Source organism: Balaenoptera acutorostrata, chromosome 4, assembly GCF_949987535.1.
Source record: "Balaenoptera acutorostrata chromosome 4, mBalAcu1.1, whole genome shotgun sequence".
Classification (NCBI taxonomy): domain Eukaryota; kingdom Metazoa; phylum Chordata; class Mammalia; order Artiodactyla; family Balaenopteridae; genus Balaenoptera; species Balaenoptera acutorostrata.
In genome coordinates, this window is record NC_080067.1 from 27,409,592 (window position 1) to 27,431,139 (window position 21,548).

General features: G+C 35.0%; 1 protein-coding gene across 2 annotated transcripts in view; it reads left to right on the forward strand.

The window, feature by feature from the left end:
- RASA2 (RAS p21 protein activator 2) overlaps positions 1 to 21,548 on the forward strand; it is a 118,315-nt gene that overhangs the window by 72,946 nt on the left and 23,821 nt on the right. For both annotated transcript variants that reach the window (XM_057545522.1, XM_057545521.1), the window contains 8 exons: positions 8,516 to 8,672; positions 9,042 to 9,190; positions 9,807 to 9,921; positions 10,346 to 10,420; positions 10,866 to 10,989; positions 13,319 to 13,425; positions 18,126 to 18,209; positions 18,643 to 18,720. In XM_057545522.1, coding sequence (XP_057401505.1) covers positions 8,516 to 8,672; positions 9,042 to 9,190; positions 9,807 to 9,921; positions 10,346 to 10,420; positions 10,866 to 10,989; positions 13,319 to 13,425; positions 18,126 to 18,209; positions 18,643 to 18,720 — 889 coding nt within the window. The remainder of the gene's footprint in view (positions 1 to 8,515; positions 8,673 to 9,041; positions 9,191 to 9,806; positions 9,922 to 10,345; positions 10,421 to 10,865; positions 10,990 to 13,318; positions 13,426 to 18,125; positions 18,210 to 18,642; positions 18,721 to 21,548) is intronic.

A 21,548-nucleotide genomic window follows, 5' to 3' on the forward strand; every position in this document is an offset into this window, starting at 1 on the left:
ATATCCTTTCCCCTCCAGTAGGTTGCCCAGTAGCCCTCATGCTAGACTTGGGTTTCAACTGAGTATAAACAGCATGCCTTTCTCATTTGCCTCTTAAAGCCCCCTTTTTAGGGCTCGGTTTCAGTTGCCTGGAAGAGGAGTTGAAACTGAGTGTTCAGATGTTTCTTACTGTGGACAGCAGTCTCATTTGTCTTTAGGATTTTGCTTCTCCTGAGTGCCGTCAGGCATTTTTCACTTTGGACTCTGTTGTCCTCAAACAGTTCTCCTTAGTAGACTGATACTTATTTCTATCTATCGATCGATCGATCTATCTATCTATCCATCCATCCATCCATCCAACCATCCATCCATCCATCCATCCATCCATCCATCCATCCATCCATCCTAGGTCTTAGTTGCAGCATACAGGATCTTTAATTGTGGCATGAAGAATCTTTTAGTTGCAGCATGTGGGATCTAGTTCCCCTAACCAAGGATTGAACCCAGGTCCCCTGCACTGGGAGCACGGAGTCTTAGCCTCTGGGCCACCAGGGAAGTCCCTAGACTGATATTTAGAGTCTCAAAAATTTTGTTTTATTTTTACCTCTTGCTAATGCAGATCTAAGATTTATTAGTCTTTATGGTGGCATTTTATATGCTGTAATTTCCAAAATGTGTCCATAGATGGAAACTTGGTCACTGTGAAAAATTGATGAACATTTGAGGCTTGTCATTCACCCCTGCCAATCTTCCTCCACCTTCTATAAAATTAGCATACTGTTTAAAAAATATTCATTCGTTTATTTATTTGGCGCATCGGGTCTTAGTTGTGGCACGCGGGCTCTTCGTTGCGGTGCGCGGGCTCTTCATTGCACTGCACAGGCTTCTCTCTAGTTGTGGTGTGTGGGCTCCAGAGCACGCGGGCTCAGTAGTTGCGGCACGTGGGCTCTCTAGTTGTGGTGCGTGGGCTTAGTTGCCCCGCTGCATGTGGGATCTTAGTTCCCCGACTAGGGATTGAACCTGCATCCGCTGCATTGGAAGGTGGATTCTTAACCACTGGACCACCAGGGAAGTCCCTAGCATACATTTTACAATGAAAATTTCTGAACTCAGTTCATTAGGTCTTTAAAATGATAGGCCGTGCTATTTGGTACAAAATAAAATGTGAGTCATTGTGCCTCCCGAGGCCCCTCAAAGTGAACTTGAAATGTGCCATTATAGCCTTATTTTAAGTAACAGGTCTCCAGACAGGCCCTCCAAATTTGGCAAAATTTGTAGAACTACCTAGGCAGGATGTAAGAACACTAAGAAACAGAAATTAATTTTATTCCCATAGATTTTTTTTTTTTGCTAATAATATTTTAAAAGTAACCTGCCCAAAAGTATGTGTTAAAATTTATACAGCATGAAACAGAAACATCTGCTAATTCATTTATACTTCCCTGCATGTAAGGAAATATAAAAATGTGAATGCAGTTTTCTTTTAAGTCAAATTAAAACTCAGCCTCCTTTGTCAATTGTAGAGCTGCAGCATCCCCTTGTGGGGTTGATGGTAACTACATGAAAACTCAGGAAAAGCTTTATTTACCTTCAGCATTTCAGGCATATTCTTTCTAATCTTAATATTCTAACTCATTAGTGTTGATAATATCTAGTTTTAACTTTATCATATGTAGATCACAGAATTTGATTAGACTTTTTGAATAGGTAGTATACTCACATGGTTCACAGTTCAAAAGGTAAAAGTCCATCTCCTGCCCCTGTCCCCCAGCTAACCATTTTCCCTCTTCTGAGGCAGCCACTAGTTTGAGATTGTGGAAGTATTTTATGTAAGTATAGGCAAACATGGATATATCCTTCTTTCCCATTCATTACACAAATGTACACATTTAAAAAAATTTTTATTTTATGTTGGAGTATAGTTGATTAACAATGTTGTGTTAGTTTCAGGTGTACAGCAAAGTGATTCAGTTATACATATACATTTATCTATTCTTTTTCAAATTCTTTTCCCATTTAGGTTATTACAGAATATTGAGCAGAGTTCCCTGTGCTATATAGTAGGTCCTTGTTGGTTATCTATTTTAAATATAGCACTGTGTGTACTTGTCAATCCCAAACTCCCTAACTCTCCCTCCCCCCCACCCTTCCCCCCGGTAACCATAGGTTCATTCTCTAAGTCTGTGAGTCTGTTTCTGTTTTGTAAATGAGTTCATTTGTGTCTTTTTTTTTTTTTTAAGATTCCACATATAAGCGATATCATATGATATTTGTCTTTCTCTGTCTGACATAACTTCACTTAGTATGATAATCTCCAGGTCCATCTGTGTTGCTGCAAATGGCATTATTTCATTCTTTTTTAATGGCTGAGTACTATTCCACTGTATATATGTACCACATCTTCTTTATCCATTCATCTGTCAGTGGACATTTAGGTTGCTTCCATGTCTTGACTATTGTAAACAGTGCTGCAATGAACATTGGGGTGCACATATCCTTTTGAACCATGTTTTTCTCTGGATATATGCCCAGGAGTAGGATTGCTGGATCATCTGGTAGCTCTATTTTTAGTTGTTTAAGGAACCTCCTTACTATTCTCCATAGTGGCTGTACCAATTTACATTCCCACCAACAGTGTAGGAGGGTTTCCTTTTCTCCACCCTCTCCAGCATTTATTGTTTGTAGATTTTTTGATGATGGCCATTCTCACTGGTGTGAGGTGATATCTCATAGTTTTGATTTGGATTTCTCTAAGAATTAGTGATGTTGAGCATCTTTTCATGTGCCTCTTGGCCATCCATATGTCTTCTTCGGAGAAATGTCTGGTTAGGTCTTCTGCCCATTTTTTGATTGGGTTTTTTTTTTTATATTGAGCTGCATGAGCTGTTTGTAAATTTTGGAGACTGATCCTTTGTCAGTCTCATCGTTTGCAAATACTTTCTCCCATTCTGTGGGTTGTCTTTTCATTTTGTTTATGGTTTCCTCTGCTGTGCAAAAGCTTTTGAGTTTAATTAGGTCCTTAATGGACACATACTGTATCATATTCTGTACCTTACTTTTTTTCACTTTCAATTTAGTAGAACTTCAGTAAGTAGTTGTTGACTTTTTATAGTGGTTAAGAGTATGGACTCCAGAACGAAACTGCCTTGGTTCAAATCCCAACTCTGTCATTAACTACCTGGGTGACCTTGGACAAGTTGTTCCACCTGCATGCCTTTGCTTTCTTTGGCTATCAAATGGGGATAGTACAAACAGTACCTGCCTCCCAAAGCTGTTAGAGGATGAATTGGTTTCATGTAAAGTAAGTTACAAGTGGGTATAACTCAGGCTCTCATCATTATAGTTATTGCTGCTGTCATCACCATTGTTCCACATCAATACATACAGAATTTCTGCATCTTTTTTTTTTTGGTACCAGTATTCCATTGGTTTGTAATGGTATAAATAAAGAGAACCTTAGTGATCATCTAGTTCAGTCTCATTTCACCAGTTACATCAGTGTCAGAGAACTTAACATGTGCGAAGCCTTTGTGTGATTGTACACACTGGTACAGTAATTTCCTCCTAAATGATCCAAAATGAACATTAAGAAAATAGATGCAAAACATCCTTTCATGTTATAATTTAAAATTTTGAAAGTAAGATTCAAGTAGTAAATAAAACACATGGTTGGAGTTTTTTTCAATATAAGCACTTTATACAAATTTATAACTAGATTAATATTTACTTTAAGATGAGTTGGTTTTCTAGTTTCCTAATTTTGGCACCTATCTTTAATCTCCTATCTTTAGTAAAACTCTGTTGATAATGATTATCTTTCTGGAACCAGAAATAACATTTAAGTATTAGTAATGGTGCCTCTGAACAGTTATTTTCCAGATTAGGCAGCATTATACACAAATAATTGTAGTTTTTGCCTGCCTACCTCAATTTTAATTACACAGACCTTGTTAAAATTTTTCAAATGCTGATTTTTTTTCTGTTAAGGGGCTGTCAAAACTGCTGACTCTTGAGAACATTAGGATTGCTTTTTTGTCTAACTATGAATGAAAAAAATACATGTGAGCAACTGAGTGCCACTTTCAGTTGATAACTTCTCTTTGTTTCCTGTTCCTTATTCTTTCAAACTGAAACACTTCATTCAAAAACTGAAGAAAATATACTTGAGGTTTTTTTTTTTTTTGTATCCCTAGACCTCAGACACACCAGATATCCTCTACTTAACAAATCTTGAGGTTTTTCTTTTTAGCTCTAATTCATACAAGACTGCTTAATTCGCCAGGGCTCCTTTAGATTGTTTAAATTGAGATTTTTGTAACAGTGTTTTAAAATAATAAATTACATGTACATAATTATATAAATAATGACATTCTGTATAGTTATTTTATATATATATGTTTTTTAACTTTTACTTGCATTTATTTTTTTGCAGCATTTATTCCCGGGCCATAAGTTTTTGTTTCTTCAGTTTCTTCTGGGATATCTTTTTCTTCTGTGCAACCTCCTCTTCTGGTTTAGGAACAATCTGTTCTTTTTCTGTGAGGATCATCTCAATGTGGCAGGGAGAGCTCATGTATGGGTTGATCCGACCATGAGCTCTGTAAGTCCTGTGCCGTATCTTGGGGGCTTTGTTCACCTGGATGTGCTCAATGACCAGAGAATCTACATCTAAGCCCTTAAGTTCAGTATTACTCTCTGCATTTTTGAACATGTGCAGTAAAAATTCAGCACTCTTTTTGGGCCTCCGACCCTGTGTCCAGCCCCACTGTTTGGCCTGGGGCACACCTACGAACTCCACCATTGTAATGATGGAATGGCGCACATTGCTTCTGTAAAGTGACATCCTTCACATACTTGGTGGCTTTCGGATATGCGTACCCTTAATGGCCTGGGCAGTTTCACGAGTGTTCTTAAAGCGAACACCAAGATTTGAACCTCTTGATTTGCCTGATTTTGTGGGGTTTTCTGGGTCAAGTGAATATCGAACCATTTTTAGAGGTTACCTCAGGCCGTTTACCGGAAAAGCTATTTAATATATTTTAAGTGGTAACAGTTATATGTATATAAATGTTTTATAAATAACATTTACTGTGTACAAGGCACTATTCTAAGTGCTTTACTTATATAACCTCCTTAGGGATTAAATCAGTTAGATACTATTATTACCCCTTATTTAAGAGGTAAGGAAACAAGCACAGAGAGATTGAGCAGTTTTCCCAAGGTCATACAGCTGTGATTTGGACCAAACTCTGACTCCAAAGTTTGTGCTCTTAACCAATGTACCATAATAAATTTGTACTTTGGCATAAATACTTTTGAATATGTTTAAAACTCAAAAGTATTCTCTATTTTAAGCTGTCAGCAAAGATTTGAGTGTCCCTTGCTTATAAAATATTATTAAAAAGAAAATCGAGTGAGTGGTCCCTTCTCATTTAAAAAAATGATCTTTTCAAGGAATGGGTAGGACAATTTTGAAATTCTGTATTTTGTTCAAGTAGACATGGGTGAAGTATTTTGTCCATAGAAATTTCTTATCCTGCCAAAGAAACCCAAGGAGACAAGTTTAAAAAGAGCGGCAGGAGCAAGCCCTTCTGGAGTTCCTGAGCATCCTAAAACAGTGTACGCATAAAAATGAATAACTGCACAACACTGCCCTAATTGCTCTGCAAAGAATGTGCCATGTTAGGACTATAGACCTATTTTGTGGGTATTTTGTAGTTTTATGAGAGTACCAGAGGGATAAAGCATATTCCTTCCCCCAGTAATTTGGAGATAAGGGAATTAGAGATGCCCTCTGAGTATAATTTCTGTAGAACAAACCAAAACAGAGTCTGTAACCTGACTAGAGTTTGAGGACACTGTTTAGGATGGATAGGTGCAGTCCCTGGGAGGCAGAGCCGGGTTTTAACTGTAACGCAAGTAATTTTATCCTTCCGTATACAGAAAACATGAGTTAAAATAGAAGGGGCAGAATAAAAATGTATCCCAAAGAGGCCAACATGGGTGGCGACTGCCCATTCAAGCACAGTCAAGTGGTAAGGGGATTCTGTTCTAGAAGTATTGTTCTTTCCTTGGCAAAATTGTCTTAGCTGAGAGATTCTTAAGATTTCCTTAGATCTCTGTGTTGTGTCTCTGTACTCACCACAGCACCTTCTGATAAATAATTTGGCTTTCCAAATAGCTTACCAATAGGTAAAAAATGTATTGATCAAACATAAACAATTGTATTAACAGGTAAAAAAAGGTATTAGTTGAAGTAGGAGATGTAGATGAAACACTATGGGAAATGGTGATAATTGTTGAAGCCAAGTGATAAGTGCATGGGGTTGATGGTGAGGGTGTTGCTTACTAATATTATCACTCTTCTCCCTACTTTTGTGAATTAACATTTCCATAATAAAATGTATTAGTCACAAAAAAGTGTGGGTCTCTTTGCCATTTGACTGCTGTACAGTCTTTCCTCGGTATCCATGGGGGATTACTTCCAGTAACCGTGAAGTTCAAACCCATGTTGTTCAAGGGTCAACAGTATTTCTTTTCATAAATTTAGTAATTGGCCTTCTATTTTAAATATATTAGTCTCTGTGCTCAGTCATTGCAATTCAGGTTCACTTTGAGATGTGCTGTTAAAACTAGGTATCTGAGTCTGCAAAGCTACAGAACATACGCTGCATTGTTGGAAGTTGACCAAAGTGATGCCCACATCAGGATGCTTGGGGATCAGCCAGCTAGACTTCCCTTAGAGGCACTTCAGAGTCATCTTTGCTAATAGCCTTATTTCTAATTATTTCCATAGGCAAATTCTTTAAATCATTATTTCTCAAATCAGAGACTAGAAGTTCTGAAGGTTGGTCTTCTGAGATAAGAATTCCTGTTTTGTGGGTAGTGATATAATTTCTATATAATTTCTTCTCCTTATATTACCATTCCTTCATCTTTTAAATTTTGCTTGGTTAATTCTCTAGTTCTCTTTTATATCTTTATCATATCTTTCTGAAAGCTAGAATTCTATTAAAACCCCCTCTCTTCTATTTTTAAACAAGTTAGTCTATTAGGGGAAGACATCAAAAGTAAATATCAAAACTACTGACTCCTTTATACAAAGCATTCTAGCTAATGAGTGAAGGAGGGATGATAGAATTATAGTTATCATTTTGCAACCTGTGCAGATTAATGACTCTCGGCAGTGGTCATCAGTGATTGCTAATATCACAAAAAGAGGAAACAGTCAGACATTATTGCCTCTTGGTGGGACTACACAACACTCTAAATGAAATGTTCTTGCCAGAATATGAAATCTGAATCTAACCAAGCCCCTAGATCTATCTACAATACTACAGGAAATACAGAGGAGACAAAAGAACATGTTAAATGACATCACAGAGACAGAGTTAACACAGTCCCAAGTCTGGAAAACTGTATAGATAAATTACCTGATTTCTTAGTGGTTAGAGGGAATCTATAGGTTAAAAGAAACTTAAGCTATCAACCAATTACAATCTATAAAACTTGGATTTGACTAGAATATAGAAAACTGTTTAAGTTTGGGAGAATTTGCATACTGACTGGATAGTAATGATTTTTAAAAGTTTATATATATATTTATAGTTATATAGTTACATATACTTAAATATTTATAGATGAAATTATAAAACACCTGGAAATTGTTTTAAAATAATGCAGGAGTGGGATGGGAGGAGTGAGTAGAGAGATGGCTAAAACAAGAATAGCCTTGAGTTGATAATTATTGAAGTTAGGTGATGGTACATGGGAGTTCAGTATGCTACTCTTTTTACTTTTGTATGTATTTTTTAATTTCCATGACAGAAAGTCTTTAAAAATAACTTAGATTTCTGGTTTTGGTCCTACAAACTTCTCTTGAGTTTTAAACACTTCTCTTTCCTTGGAATATTTAAAGCTGCCTCTATTTTTTACATATATATTTTTTGCCTTATACTTACCTGAAAAAATTCATGTAAATCTGATTTTTGCAAATAAAAACATTTTCAATATATTTGCACTGTTAATCCTTTAATAATATAAAAATCCTTTATAAACCTTCTATCACTAACTTGTAAAAAATAAGTTCAAATTTTTACAATATAGGATTTACTTTAAAATGAGATCACTTATACCTTCTTGTAGTATGTCTTATCTATTTCAGCCAAATGTGTCTTTCTTAAATTTAGTTGGTAAAGAGTTATTTTTGATAATATGTTGGATTTTGTGTTTTATTTTTTATTTTTTTCCTAACCTGCAAGCTAATCAGACTCTATTCAGTCCTTTTGAGATCTTGATTTTTGTATTATCTATACTTTTTTTTCCTGGGTTAAAATCTATTTTTAGCTTTCTAGTTCAATAGACAGCCACTATTAAGCCTCTGAAAATTAATATTCTGCTATTTAATGAGTTATCCTAACATTAAATATTAAGTTGACTTTTTTGATTTAGTTTTTTGATAGCTTAGCTGTTTGTTTACCTCACCAACTTTGATGCCCATTACCATTGCATAGAATTGATTCTATTTTTACTTTAGGTACTTGCTACAACCAAGAGACAACGGAAACAAGTCATCCAAAACTGATGACCTGGGATCCCTTCGATTAAATATATGTTATACAGAAGACTATGTGCTTCCTTCAGAGTACTATGGTCCTTTGAAAACTTTGCTGCTAAAATCACCAGATGTTCAGGTACTTTAAAAATCTTGTGTGTTACTTAATATGGAAAGGCTAAAATAATTCTGTAAATGATGAGGAAAAGATTTCAGAGTATCAAGTTTTATTAAAACTATATATACATGTGTATAGATGTATATACACACACACACTCTGTATGTATGTGTATATATATATAAATATATATATATTCTGAACCAGAGTACTGTATACCAATATCTGCTCCAAATTTCATCTCTGATAAAGATCTAGAAAATTAAATATTATTCTATACAACAGTTATCGTTAATGAACATATTTGAATTACTTTTTAAAGGCTAATGATTGAATATTTAATCATGCTTCTTTGATTTTGTGCTTGTTTTCTACCTTTCTGTATTCTAGCCGATATCTGCCTCAGCTGCTTACATTTTGGGTGAAATATGTCGAGATAAAAATGATGCTGTTTTGCCCCTTGTACGACTGCTGCTCCACCATGATAAACTTGTTCCTTTTGCCACTGCAGTAGCTGAATTAGACTTGAAGGATACACAGTAAGAGTTATATTTTATTAAATGTTAATTATGTGCTGCTGTTGAAATTGGACCTTAATTTGCCAAATTGTTTTTGTAATCTCAGTTCTTTTGTATTGACCAGCCTTTCTGTATAGAGGTCTTAAAAAGAACTGCTTAGCAAGTAATAAAAGGCAGTTCTTTAAGTTAGCAAGCAGTATCCACCAACAGTAAAGTTAACAATTAAAAGATTTTTTTCACTCATTGTTAAAATTTCCTGTTACTAATCTTTGCTTCTTTATTGTAATTAGTCACATGTCACAAATAAAACACCAGGACAAAAGGGTTTTTTCCCCCTTATCCATTATGTAGCACCCTTATATGCCCATGTGTGACATTAAAAGCAATCAGATGGCTTCCTGTTGCTGTCATAGTCTAACACTTGTTTTAGACACACACTACTTTTGTAGTTCAAATATAGGTTACTTTTTTTTGCTAACTTATTTTTTTGTTTTTGGTAAGTTTGAAAATCCTAATTGTAGCAGGTTGGTAAAAATTACTAAAATTGTATATATGACCAAAGTCGAATACCTCATTACTGATTTTACAGCCTTTGTTTATTACACTTGGTTTCACCTTATTTCTATTTGTATTTCAGAGATGCAAACACAATTTTTAGAGGAAATTCCTTGGCTACCCGATGTCTGGATGAGATGATGAAAATAGTGGGAAGGCACTACCTGAAAGTAACATTAAAACCTATTCTAGATGAGGTACAGAATATAACCTCTGATACTAATAGTTTGTCCTTATTATAGCATCTCTTTCATCAAGTTATCTACTGATGGGGATGATATATCCATTCACACATTACTGAAAGAACACAGGTGAACACTTTAGAAGTAAAATAAATGATTTACTTTTCCATCAATGGATTTTTACTTGAAGGGCACATTGTAGTATACTCTACATAATTATTTCTTTGTTATAGGGTTTATTTTAGCTGGAGTTTCAAATATATGAGAAATGTTTTTTGATATAGTTCTTTAGGCATATTGTATACATTATCTCTGGATGGGAGTTTTAAACTTCGTTACAGTTTTAATTTTTATAATTGTATGATCAGAAAAATAATATTTTCATTTTGCCAAATTATTTAGAAAAGAGCATTAGATGAAAAATTAATCTATTTTCCAGATATGTGAATCCTCAAAATCCTGTGAAATTGATCCTATTAAATTGAAAGAGGGAGATAATGTAGAAAATAATAAGGTAAGTCTTCGCTGTCTTTATAACTGCATTAAAATTTGTCTTAATGGTATACCTATCTCCCACTTATGTTGTAGTAATGTTATTTGGAGGGAAGCAGTGCTTTTTATTTGCATAATGCTCATACTATTAGCAGCATTTCCTATGTCTAGTTTTTAAAATGTTATTTCCCTCATTTCTCTTTGGATCATTTTATTCTCTGCTGCTTCTTATGAATTTTATTCCATACATTCACCTCTTATATCTAACTAGTCTAAATCTAATTCATTAAATGAGTTCAGGATGCAATATCCTTTAGCTGAGTGCATTTAGAGAAGGGAAGCAAAGCTTTAGAATACTAGATGGTGACTGCCTAATACATCTCATTTTCGCTGCGTTTTTTTCCATAAAGGCTATTGAAGACGTATAAAAGTCAAAATCTTAATGTTTACCTTTTTAAATCCTACAGGAGAATCTGCGCTACTATGTAGACAAGTTATTCAGTACAATTGTAAAATCAAGTATGAGTTGCCCCACTGTAATGTGTGATATCTTTTATTCTCTAAGGCAAATGGCCACTCAAAGATTTCCTAGTAAGTGCCTTGTTTTACTAAAATACGCCATTTTTTTTCTATACTTGATTTTTCTGTAGATTTATTATCTATTTGGTTTATGTGAATGTGTTTATGGTTTGTTAAGTATAGTCTTCTTTCATTTTTCAAAATAGTTCTAGCTTTTTAATGAAACATCTGATTTAATTTTCTTGTAATATCAAAACAGAATACTCTTGTTTATTTCAATATAATAGCAACTTTATACAAGCAAATCAAAATCAACAGTAATTTTAAGAAAGGCAGAAATTTAGAACCCTAACAGTATATAAGTAAATATTTATACCAGCTGCTTATGAGACTGTTAAATATGATAAACAAAAACAGCTTTGTTATTTGTACCAACTACCTTTTCCACTTGCATGCATTCAAAATAGTGAGAATTTTTAAGTTCTGTACAACTGACTAGATTTGACAGTTTGAGAATGCTAAGGTTTTAGTGATGAGAGGTTTTTGCAAAAATGGTTTTAGACATTAGAAACATCTCTGTTGCAATATACATAGAATTTTGAGGTAACATATATCAATATCTGGCATGCTTTAATTTTGCAAGAACACCTGTGTCAAGGCTTTGCTTAGAAACATTTCAATTAAATTAACAGTTGCTATCTCTGATTGTCAATACTTGGAATTATTCTAATTATATGCATCTCTAATAAGTAAATAAACTTACTATGGCTGTCTTTCCAGATCTGCCTGTAATGGGGGGGAGGGTAAGGAGGTAAGGCAGCTGCTTAAATTATCAGTCTTATCCAGCCGTGTGAAACTGTAAGTTTATTTCTGTAACCATCTGAAGAGATTTTGCTATTTCATCATATTTTTTTAAGTGTGTTATGTGCACACAGGTGTGTGCAGTTATCTGCTGCTCCACTAAATTACCCAAAGCTAAAGTGGGGTTGAGTTGTCTAACTAACATGTAGATAAATTCAGCCCTAGATGTCTTTGCTAATTATAGTAAAAATATAAACAGTTAACTTGAAATAAGCATACTAAATCTAGACTTTGTAACGAAAATAAGGGGAGCAGAGACATTAGAGTATGGAAAGATGAAATGCCGACTGAAATTATATTTTTAAGTAGTGTGTTAGAGCATAATAACCACATTGAGGACTTAGTGAACAGGCACAGTGCTGGCCCGAATTATCTCCTCTCACCTACACAACACCACATGAGATAGGTACTGCTCCCCTTCAGTAGTTAATGAAACTGAGGTTTAGGGAAGTCAAGTAATTTGCCCAAGGTCCGTGACATGGCCAGCAGGCAAGCAGGGTCTCACACCTGGGCCCGGCCCACTCCAAAGCATGCTACTAATCACCGTACTCTACACTACCCAGTGAATTTGGCCTTCAGTATGCATTAGCTGTTTAATTCTTGTTTATGTGAATAATCTAAAACACATCCTATGATTTTTTAATAAATGCAAACATATTTCCTTAACTATCTTCTTGTTGGCCTTAGATATTCTCAGTAGACTCCAGTAGTGATAGTTCTGTTCTCATAAAGCATTTTCATTATTTTCTCATTTGTTCTTACTGCCCTGGGAAGATGGGTGGGGAGTGGGGAGGCAGTCATGGGAAGCAAGTGTTATTAAAGAACTACACATTAAATGACTTGTGGGTGACCACCTGCTGAGTGACTTAGAAGAGTTAAAACTCAGACCAAATGCAGACATTGTTTCCCTCACCTGCGTCTCTACCATCTGATTGATTGCTGCGTTAAGTGTTGACTCCAGTCAGCAACAAAAGCTGTAGCTGAATGATCACAGCCACAAGTTGTCTTCAGTTCATCTGCATTTTTATAGGGAATATTCGTAGCTTTTTTAAAGTAAAGATCTCTGTCTAACTGTTTTTATTACATAACCTTTAATATTGTCAAGATTTTTGAGGGGAAAATTGAAACAGTATCCTAAAACTGAAGACAATCGCCTATCTTAGTCTTAGGGGATTCAGTATTACCACTAGGTAGTGCTAGATACTACTTTTATTTTTGTTGTTGTAATTTCAGGAGTCTCTTCTTGCAGATGAGGAAAGAGGTATTTTTCCAAATTAAAATATTTCTGACAACCTAGCAGCTTTGCCTTTCACTTTCTTTATTATTTATTATTTCTTTCAGATTTTTTTCTAGTCATAGGATTTTTTTCCTTTAATGTAGTCATAACCATTACTATCATTTCATCAACTCAGTCCTTACTATACAAATTATATTTATCTCCTATTTAATTTACATGTTTTTCCAATATTTTTTACCTTGTCATCTTCGTTTTTTAATTCAGTGTTTTTGTGCGTGACATTTCACCATTTTTTTCCTGCAGATGACCCTCATGTTCAGTATTCTGCAGTGAGCAGCTTTGTGTTTCTTCGTTTCTTTGCTGTAGCGGTAGTATCACCTCATACTTTTCATTTGCGACCTCATCATCCAGTAAGTGTTGTTCTTCTCAAAGCTTTATTCCATTTTAATTTATTTTTATTAAAATAAGAAAAGATAAAATAACAGGCAAATTTCACTTGGCTATGTTTTCTTATAACGGATACTTAAATTTACTGGGCATTTTTCTTACCCATTTCATTCTTTCAGAGAAGGTGGAAAATTCTGTTTTTTTGTTATTGTTGCTAAAAGATATGCACATGAATAATAATACTATGTTGGTAATAGCTGCAGCTTGGTGATGGGTACAAAGAAGATTCATCATCTTTTCCCTCTGCTGTTCTGTATGTTTGTAAATTTCCATAATACAGGGATGTCTCTTTTTTCTTTCATTAGTTATAGGTTTAGTTTGATCTTGCAGATATCTTTAAATCTCACAGAAATTTGAAGAGGCTCATTTCTGAAAGGTGTAGAAACTTTCATTGGAATGTAATTTGTTTGGTATCTCCATATTTTTACTTTTTATTCACCTGAGATGATGATATAAATATATGAGATTTAAAACTTAAGGCATATAATCTTTCTGTTCTGAAGTCATATTTAGTTACTTAAATCTGAATCTGCACTGCATAGATTTACATGTTTCTTAACATTTTAAAATTCCTTATTTTTGCTGTTTCGGTTTCCTTCTCCTACAGTGTATTATTGCTAATTCTTTAACCTTTTATGTTCCAAACATTTTATAATCTTATCTAATTGTTTTTGTTGCTGATTTTTATAACAAATAATAATAATAAAAGCCAACATTTATTTAGTCCTTGCTTTGTACTAGGCCTTCTTCTAAGTACTTTATATGTTCTAACTTACTTAGTCCTCCCAGTAACCCTGTGAGGTAAATTCTATTCTCATCTTTATTTATAGATAAGAAAACCACAATTCAAGAACTTCTCCAAGGTCACACAACTAATAAATTATGATTTGATCTCACTCAATTTGAACTGAACTAAGAAAGTTCACTGACTGACCCACTCAGTCTTCCCAGGCTGTAAGCTTACCCCTGTTCCTTCCTGCCTCTTAGGCAGTCAGGTGTTTGAGCACCTACAGTGTATCGGATGCTGTGCTCAGCACTGGAGATGCAGTGATGAGGAAGAGACACTCCCTGCCCTTAGGAAACTCGCTAATACAGTGTAGGGAAGACACACAGGTTTTGGAGTTAAACTGAGCTCTGCGGCCACTGCTTCTCTTGACAGCTACACATTGGCCACTTATTTAACTTTGAGAACTGAGTAAAACCATGCTGCTGTGGCAGCAACACACACTTTCTCGTCAAAGAACAAATGGTCTCTGAGTAGCTACAGCGGAGGATTGGGCCAGTGCCTTTTGTTCACAGGGCTGTCCTTTCTGTGGCTGTGTTACTGAAGCTGTACAGGACTGTGGGGCAGCAAAAGCTTGATGACATTCTGGACATAAACAGAACTCCTACCTCTGAGCTTGTGACCCTGCCTTATATTCAGACTTGAATTTGCATATCCCTGTAACAGATGTTACAATAAAGTCCTTTGAACCACAGACTCTGTATTTGAAGTCATCTTTCCAATCAGTATGTCAGAAGGATTGCTTCAAACTGTCATATAACTTTACTGTTTGCTTTTAAGTGAGCCTTTCATTCTAATTGGGGAAATAAGGCAAATATATAAGACACATAATCTAAAACTACATACATAAACCTAAAACTAGCACCTGATTAGTACCAAGTAAGGAGTATAGACAATCCGTACTATAGAAATTGAGAGCAAGGAATGATCCCAGTGACCTGAGGGTGATGACATTGTCAAGACTAGTATTGAAAGTTACAGAGTGGTTGAGGAGGAGAACCAATTAAAGGTCGTTAGATTTTACATTTATAAGTTCTTTGAATTTTGAGAATATTAGTAGAGTAGAAAAGAAGAAAATCCAATTGCAGAAGATGAAGGAATAAGTAGGTGAATGCAGTTTTACCTAGGAAATATATCAAAAGTGAGCTTGCCTTGCTGCTAAAAGACATGGGCAAATTCAAGCATGTACATGTGTGTGTGCATATACACATGAATAAATACTTCTTTTGAAAAACACTAATTTTAAAATATGGGTTATATTAACATTGACATGGTAGACCATTCTTTTGAGAAGTTTCATAGTGAAGAAGAAAGATTGAACTTTCCTTCTCATCCTATCCCCTAGTCTCTCACTGATAGCTCCTTCCAAGACTCAGCCAAGGCAGACTTCTCTAACCCTTCAGTCTGGGTTAGGCTCCTCTCTTATATGTGCCTGTAGCACCCTGGGGCTTTCTCTGTCATGGCACTTGTCATACTGTTCTGTAATCATCTATTTATTGTCTCTGCATGTGGACTGTCAATACCTTAACAGCAAGGGCTGGATCTTTTTCAAATTTGTGTATCCCAAGCACATGGCACAATTTCTAGGACAAGTAGGTGCTCAGTAAATGTTTGATAGGTGAAAGATGATAGCTCAGAGAGAGAGCTCATCAAATGATGTCTTTTCCAAAAATGGGGAAAGCTATGTATGGTTTAAATAGAGGAGAAGAGACCAACAGAAAGGGAGAAATTAAAGACAGAAGGGGACTTACTAATATATCAATATACTGGATGATTCAGAAAGAGTGTCTTTAAAAGAAAAAGTGATAGGATAAACTTGCAGGGGGAAAGAACAGTTTCTCCTTTGAAGTATTATGGTGAATCCTATGAAATTGTTTTGTTTTTTTTGTAGATCAAAAATAGTCAACAGGAATTTCACATGGTTCAGCTTAATATAAGGAAAAAAGGATAGGATATCTTGTTTTGGGGTGACAGAGTCAACATTTCAGTTCAATTTAATAAATGTAATATAGCATCTACTGTATGCTAGTGCTAGTCTGTGTACTAGGTGCCAGATGACTAAGGTCCTGGGCATCTGTGAAAAATTATGATGGCAGATAGTAGCAGGGTGAAAATTTAGAACAGCTTCTTTGTAGAGTACACTAGGGAATCAGCAGTAGCTAAATGATATGATTGTCAAATAGTAGTGAGGGCCATATTGGTGTAAACAAACCTCTGACATGCAGAAATTATGTAAAATATGGTTTGCTCACTTTTTCCAGTTCAGGAAAATAATGAGCTAAAACATTGATTTCAAAACCAAATTTGAACAGGGAAGTCTTGATGAAATTCAGTTCAAATTCAGGTTGTTAGCACATTGTTAAGAATTTTATTTTCTTCAAAGGCAGAGAATTGGAGGGACCTTTTATAGATATTGTAGCTAAAATATTTTCTGGATGTTGTAGCTAAAATATTTCTGAATAACCTTAATTAAGGTGTGTAACTGTTTCACAAGTATATCGTAATGATCATATCTCAGATATTCCTTCTTTTCCAGAATTGCCTTACATCCTGGTCATCTCTTCACCTTCACAGTCAGTGCCTATTTTCAGTGTGGGGATAGTAAAATATTAAGGAATGTCAACCAAACACTAAACTAAAGCATTTCTGTATCTAAATTTTCTTGAACATGTCTTTTTCTTTTTTAATTTTAATTTAATTTTATTTTGATTCTTTGTAATCTCTTTTTTAAAATATTTATTTATTTATTTATTTTGGGCCGCATTGGGTCTTCATTGCTGCGCGAGGACTTTCTCTAGTTGTGGCGAGCGGGGGCTACTCTTCGCTGCAGTGTGCAGGCTTCTCATTGTGGTGGCTTCTCCTGTTGCGGAGCACGGGCTCTAGGCTTGCGGGCTTCAGTAGTTTTGGCACACGGGCTCTAGAGCACAGGCTCAGTAGTTGTGGCGCATGGGCTTAGTTGCTCTGTGGCATGTGGGATCTTCCCAGACCAGGGCTCGAAGCCGTGTCTCCTGCATTGGCAGGCGTGTTCTTAACCACTGCGCCACCAGGGAAGCCCTTGAACATGTCTTTTGATGGCAGATTATGGGTATTTGAATCTCCAAAACAAAAAAGATGTTTTATATAGTGATAAGGGAATTGGTTATACAAATGGATGGGTTGGTGGAAACTCATCAGACTATATACATTTAAAATCTGTTCATTTTATTGAATGTAAATTATACCTCAATTTTAAAAAAAAAGGAAGCAGCAAGGATTCATTAGGGAGCACTATTTAGTCAACTTTATTTATATTTACTTCTTTCTGGTAGATAGGCCTGGATAATAGACTCAAATAGTTACCTTCTGCTAAGATCCTACATAAACTAAGTGACTTCTCATTTCCTAAGTTGAATTTAGATCTTTGCTTCCATGGTGAAAAGAATTGATTGCAGAAGCCATAAAAGTATTGAATATGCTTACAAGTGGGTTGAATACAGAAAATTTGGAAACTGCCATTTTAAGTCATATGGTAGAAAAAAGTAGATGCCATTGACATTCCAAAAATGAATACAATTTTTTAGATAATCCCATCTGCGATACTGTACCCCCCCCCAAAAAATTAATATTGATTAAATTATGGCTTTCAAAAGAAAGTATAACATGTCATTAGATATAATCACTTTGAGAGGAACTGTCAATTACATGTGGCTTCTTTAGTCTCTTAATTCCTTAGTTCAGTGAATTGTGCCAATCCTTAGCTAGATTTTAACTGGTTTGAATGAACGTTTTTGAGTCACTGTTTTAGAGCAAAGTAGCCTGTTCACTCTATTCTACTTTTTACACAAATTCTATTTCTTGAAAACCTAACAAGACTTTTTGTGTCTTTTCTACATTCTTTAGGATCCACAGACAATTAGAACATTAACTCTCATCTCAAAAACCATTCAAACTTTGGGAAGCTGGGGGAGTCTGTCCAAAAGCAAGGTAAGTCTTTACATCTTTTGCTCTGTATTCACACTTCTAAATGTTGTTGTACCCTGTGATCCCTTCTCCCTCACTTTACTCCCTTTCAAATTAAAAACAAAGCAGAACCAAAAACATATATATGTATAGATGCGATAGTTGTCTTTTAGATGTTGTGTCTTAGTCACCTGTTACAGAAGACAGTTTCATTTAAACTAATGTGTCTAAGATGGGGTAGAGAGTCTAGTTAACAGATGCAAAAGCCTTTTGTTTATCTTTTTGTGCCATAATCATCCAGCAGCTGTTGAGAGAAATCTTCAGCTCCAAGCCCCATAACTCTCTTGAAATATATGATTGAATCCCTTTAGGCCCTAATCCTAAATTTAAAAATACAGTCAATTATATTCTTAGTTCTCTACTTAACATGTATAAATTCTATGTGTTTTTCTCTTAGTCAAGTTTCAAAGAAACATTCATGTGTGAATTTTTCAAAATGTTTCAAGAAGAAGGATATATTATGGCAGTTAAAAAGGTATGATTGTTTTACTCTGGAAATATTAACTTCTTATCATATAGCATTAGGCAAATAACATTTTATATTGTTCCTAGGAATCAATCCCCAGTTTAAAAAAAATGTTTAACCTGTCCATCAAACATGAAAAGGCTGTCTTTTACTATATTTCTCCTCCCATACGGAACTATGGGTTTTTCAGCTGTGAAAATACCTAAATGAGTTTTAGCAACAGCTACTATTGCCAGTGTCTTAGTAACACAAATTACAAATATCTAGAGTTAAGACTTCTTAACAGCAGCACTGTTGACAATTTGGTTGGGCAGTTCTTGACTATGAGGGGCATTTTTGTCCATTGTAGAATGTACAGCAGCCCTGGCCTCTACTATTAGATGCCAGAAGCATGTTCCGTTTTTACAACTAAAAATGTCTCTAAACATTGCCATAAGTCCCCTGAGGAACAAAATTGCCTCTGATTAAGAACCTCTGGTCTAGGGGGAAAGACTTAATGGTACCTGATGTATAGTGGGCACTTAATTGCCATTGGAGAAAATATATGAATTATTGAATATCTTGTAAACAATATAGGCTTGTGGTTAGTAACCTGAGGAAAGTTACTTTAATTTAAAATGTACAAAAGTCTATAGTATATAAGGTCATAACAAAAGAGCTGCAACAAACAGAAGTTGCTATACTTAGAAGTTGAGAATGTTTTGGGAAGATTTTTAATTTCTTGAGTCTTTAGTTCTGAATCACCCCAAAGAAAATGTAGCATTGTTACAAAACCCTAAAAATTTGTAAAGTTATTTTGAAGTACATCTAAACTTAGCTTGAAGAAAGTACTGTATCTTATTTATCACAATTCTAACTTAATGAATCTAAATTAACATGGTTAGATTTTAAAGATTACATTCAATTTCTGTAGCATGATTCACAGGTGACTGCCAGGAGTATATTTTGTTTGTATTTTTTTATGTGTACTTTTACATTTCTTACAGGGACTCGTAAATGAAAGTGATAATTTAAAAAATTAAAGCCAGTTGGATTTTTTTCATCTTGAATCATAGCGCAAGTTCAACCAAAAAAAAATTTTTTTTTAAGCAACCATTGAATACTTTTGAGGAGAAAGTCTCTCAAAAGAATAGGCAAAGAAAAAGCTGCCCTTTTATTCTCAGGACATTGTTGAAACAGTTTGTGGGACAGTGTAGGCAGACTTTTGTTGGCAAGATTATGATGTTCTGTCTTTTGTTTTGGGGTTGTTTTTCCATTTTTTATGACCTAGGCTATGGCAGCATCTGATTTCTTTTTCCTGATACGATCGGAATGTGTATAGTTGGTAATGTCAGTGGAGAAAGTATTTAAGGGTGGCCAGGAGTTTAGTCTGTTCCTGATCTGCTCTGAGTCACGCACTCACATTCTCATGCACTATCACTGTAGTACATCTCCTGTCTCACATTTACATAGGATATTTTGCCCTAATATATGAATTTTCTTTATTATTTACTAGTCTAGATATGTGCAGTGCTAGAAAGTACAAAAGCTTATGAAACCCAATTTCTCAATTAGTGGTGTTCTCACTAGTGACACTGATCACTGCTCCAGAAGAAAACAGTTTATAATTCTGAATCCTATACTATTTCCACAAAGTTTAGGAAAAATAACCTGAATAGGTCTGTAAACAGGCTGACCATATAATTTAGTGTCCAAAACTACAAAGTTTTCAAGAGTGAAAAGGAGTACTTTGATTATGAGGGGACCAAAGTTGTAGACAAGGATGGCCCTGAGCAAATTGAGGCCTATATTTACCCTGCCTATAGTCCATCTTAATTATTATGTTTTCTTTCACCTTATATAAGTGGATTTACCTCATATTCCTTAACAATATAACAAATAAATAATAAATTTAATAATTACCATAAATAAATAATAAATATTTATCAAATAAGAAAATTAGTGCCCGCAGGCAAATATTAAGAAATGAAATATTCAGATAACTCTTTTCACGCTCCATTAGTGGATGGTTGATCTGTGAGAACTGAAGATGTAATAGGACATTTCTTTAGTTTCCTTGGATACTTGTTCTGTGTCACCCATATATAATTCAAAAGAAACTCTATTCTTGTTCTTTCAGTTACCAAGATTTCTTCCAGCAAACTAGAAGTAAACATTCCACTGGAAAATCCCACAAGTGGAGGTTCTGGTGGGCAGTCTACAGCCAATCTTAGGAGAAAATGACTGTGCCCACAAACTCTACTTTAGATTATTCACTGGTGCCTCAATGTCATCCTTATTGGAATGTACTTTGTTTTTGTTTTAAACCCTAAGCGGGACAACATAGAAAAGTATAAAGGAAAAAATAAGGACTAAACAAATAAATAGTTCATTTATGGGGCAAAATAGGATTCCTCTCTAAGAACAGGAATTGTTCCTGAACTACTAATTTCCCTCTCCCATGAAGAGAAGGCCACATGTCAGGAATCTCTTGACCAGTTGAGGTAGCATATTCTTGAAGCTTAAATGCTTTTCACTGGGTAGTTTGCCATTGCTAGATTTGGGTACTTCAAATTTTCTTGAGCCACCACATTCCCACATTTTCCATGGGAAGTTTCTAAATGGTTATTAGATTTTCAGTCTATTCCAAAGAACCCAATTACACTTTAGTCATAACTGAAATACTAGCTCTCAGGGCTAAAGTCAATTATATATGATGAAAGTCAGCAAACTTCTGTAAAGGGCCAGTGAGTAAATACTTTAGGCTTTGATGGCTGCATAAGGGGACTGCCACATATTTTTCTTTGTTTTTGTTTTTACAACCCTTAAAAAATTTAAGAACTGTTCTTGTGGGCCTT